Source organism: Triticum dicoccoides, unplaced genomic scaffold (assembly GCF_002162155.2).
Source record: "Triticum dicoccoides isolate Atlit2015 ecotype Zavitan unplaced genomic scaffold, WEW_v2.0 scaffold124428, whole genome shotgun sequence".
In the NCBI taxonomy this organism is placed as follows: Eukaryota; Viridiplantae; Streptophyta; class Magnoliopsida; order Poales; family Poaceae; genus Triticum; species Triticum dicoccoides.
Window position 1 is genome coordinate 1 of NW_021187146.1, and position 2,702 is coordinate 2,702.

Genomic DNA, 2,702 nt, shown 5'->3' on the forward strand with positions numbered 1-2,702 from the left:
TCCTCTTCCTACCTGTTCATTCATTGCCGCGTCACTGCTACTGATGTTGACCACAATTGTTTCAGTATACCATCCTGGCCATGGCGATGATGCTGCTAGAAGCTGCCGTGGCCGGCCACCTCCTCCTCAACGAGCACTGGATGCAGGTGGGTCAATTGGATACCCATCCATGCCCCTGTCAGTAATAGTTCCATCTGATCAAATCAGAATATCGGATCACTGACCGATTCCTCTCCTTCATCTATTATTCTTGCAGGATCTGCCGTATGACCGCACGAGAGAGCTCGAGAACCTCGTCTCCTTTGTCAACAACAACCTCGACCTCTGCAAATGGGCTGCTCTCGCTACCGTCGCCACACAGGTGCGCGACTCTGCCAGAATTAGTATATGCTTATTCTTGGTAAACCTGAACAAACATTTCCATCTCAAATCAAACGGCACAGCAAGTGCACACGAGCCTTTAAGTTGGTTGCTCCAATGGTCTCTCACAATGTCCAGTGACAAAAGATAGACCAATACACTCTGTTTCCCTTTGTGGCTCGAGGAGGAGGATCTGATCCATGTAAATGTATTGTATAGGCGTTCTCGCTTTTCTTGGCAATTACTCTACGAGCCATGGTTTCGTCCACCAATGCGGACTTTGACAGCGACGAAGATTTTGTGGTCATAAGGAGGCCGCTGCTTCTTGCCCAAGGTGCTCCAGCCTATCTCCCTACCACGGCCGACCCTAGAGGTGCCCACCCTGGCCTATGGAGCTCATCGATGAGGCAAAAGGTGAATTTGTTTTTAGCCTCAAGTACTTACTTATGCTGATTTCAGATGGGACTATGTGACCTAAGCAAGAGTGCACTATCGTTAAAGACAGTACCTGGTTGTAAGAAAAAAAACTGGTACAACCCCATAGAGAACTAGTCGCAAAATGTAAATGTATGCATTATGTCTGTACAACACTGTTCTCCCTAGCAATTTGAAGAATGTTTGGAACCATTAAGCAATCATGTATTTTGCTCTTTGGTCTCAGTTCTTCCAAGATTTTTTTTCTTGGGAATTCTATATCGACACCCACAGTTACTCATAAGTCATGACCCTCAGTTTCTTGATACCCTCTAGCCATGACGCTTTTCAACTTCTTTTTTTCTCTGCTATAATTATTTTTTACTCTACTACATGACTAGTGCTGGATTTAAAACATAACCTAATTGTAGCACACACCGTAGTTCAAGCATTTCTAGACGAATATCAGTTCATTTCATTCTCTGTAGGTTGGATCCTATGTTAGCTTAAGTTCTGACGAGTTATGAGGATGATTGACTAGCTGGTGGGCAGTAATATTTAAAGCCTGCAATTTTTAACTGAATCATATGTTGTTGAGTTGCAAAGACAAGCTAAATAGCTAATTGGCTGAAAGCTATTCTCATGCGGAGCATGTTGATTGCAAAAGTTAAGTAAACAAAACTTGGAGAAGCAAGTTATGAATTTGTAAGAGTTGTCTTGTTGTCTTGCTGCAGTTACTCATTATTGTTTCAGAGTATGAAAATCTTAGAATGCCTGACAATCATGTCATATAGCATGAAAGCCTATGACAATCTAACCTTGTGCCAAAATGATGAAAAAGGTGTGGCAAATTTATTATATGAACCAATCATGCCTTAGTTCGACATTGTAAATGTATTGACATCCCAACAGTCATGTGTTTCTTCTTGAAAACTAATTCATATTTTCTTCCTGTGTGCCCTCCAGTATGGATTGAACTCCACAAGCGACTACACCTACAACACACTGGATCAAAATGCAGTACCACCACAGTGAGAATCTGCGCGACTGATGACGAAGTACATATCATATATGCAGTACACAAGTCATATGTTGCAATATGCCATGGTGTAATGGGCACTGTATACATTTGTACGCCCAGTTATTCTGTGAATCTCGGTTGTACATAGTTCCATCATTACTACTCCCTCCGTTCGGAATTACTTGTCTCGGAAATGAATGTATCTAGAACTAAAATACGTCTAGATACATCCATTTTCGCGACGAGTAATTCCGAACAGAGGGAGTAGTAAAGAACATATGTGTGAATGGCTGCCCTGGTTGGCTGGCTGCTATTTCTTCGAGATCCGCTTACTAGTGCTGAATCTGGAGCAAATCCACAACTCAGTCATTGTGACAGCCAGGAGATGGCCGTATGTAAAAAAATAGTCTATCTTGTTGGATGTCTTGGGTTGGCTGGTTTCTTCAATGTAGCCAAAGAGATGGATGAGCAAGAACGGCAGTATTTGCATTGGATGTGTATTAAGTTAGATATAGCAGTTAGTAAAAAAATGTAAGGTAATGTTAGTACAATTTTCATGTGGATGATGACATCATTAAAATGCTTTCTTGGGCCAAATATTACATTCCATACTAAATTAGTTTTGCTTGAAAGGAGAAAATGAAACTGCAAGCGCCGTTTGGTCACTGGCATCACCTTATGTAAGTGAAACAAACATCTGTAGTGTTGTTAAGTATGTGAAATTTAACCAAATAAGAACTTATGGAAGTGAAACAAACATCTGTAGTGTTGTTAAGTATGGGAAATTTAACCAAATATGAACAGGGTGGTCCCGTGCAAACTCCACCGTTCCATTAACATACATACACATCCACCATTCCATTAACATACACACACATCAATCGTTCTGCGCCTTAATAAGGATTTA

General features: G+C 41.3%; 1 protein-coding gene across 1 annotated transcript; it reads left to right on the plus strand.

The window, feature by feature from the left end:
• Nucleotides 1-28: 28 nt before the first annotated feature.
• On the plus strand, nucleotides 29-2,392 carry LOC119343369 (tetraspanin-18-like). Its single transcript, XM_037614353.1, has 4 exons — nucleotides 29-146; nucleotides 257-361; nucleotides 580-774; nucleotides 1,741-2,392. The coding sequence occupies exons 1-4, from the start codon at nucleotides 81-83 to the stop codon at nucleotides 1,807-1,809; spliced, it is 435 nt and encodes a 144-aa protein (XP_037470250.1). The 5' UTR covers nucleotides 29-80; the 3' UTR covers nucleotides 1,810-2,392.
• Nucleotides 2,393-2,702: the final 310 nt, after the last annotated feature.

What these genes read in the sequence shown, in the direction of transcription:
- LOC119343369 (XM_037614353.1), top strand. Translation starts at nt 81, where the DNA reads ATGGCGATGATGCTGCTAGAAGCTGCCGTGGCCGGCCACCTCCTCCTC. An exon ending in TCAACGAGCACTGGATGCAG is followed by an intron (nt 147 to 256) that starts GTGGGTCAATTG and finishes TTATTCTTGCAG; the next exon opens with GATCTGCCGTATGACCGCAC. An exon ending in GCTCATCGATGAGGCAAAAG is followed by an intron (nt 775 to 1,740) that starts GTGAATTTGTTT and finishes TGTGCCCTCCAG; the next exon opens with TATGGATTGAACTCCACAAG.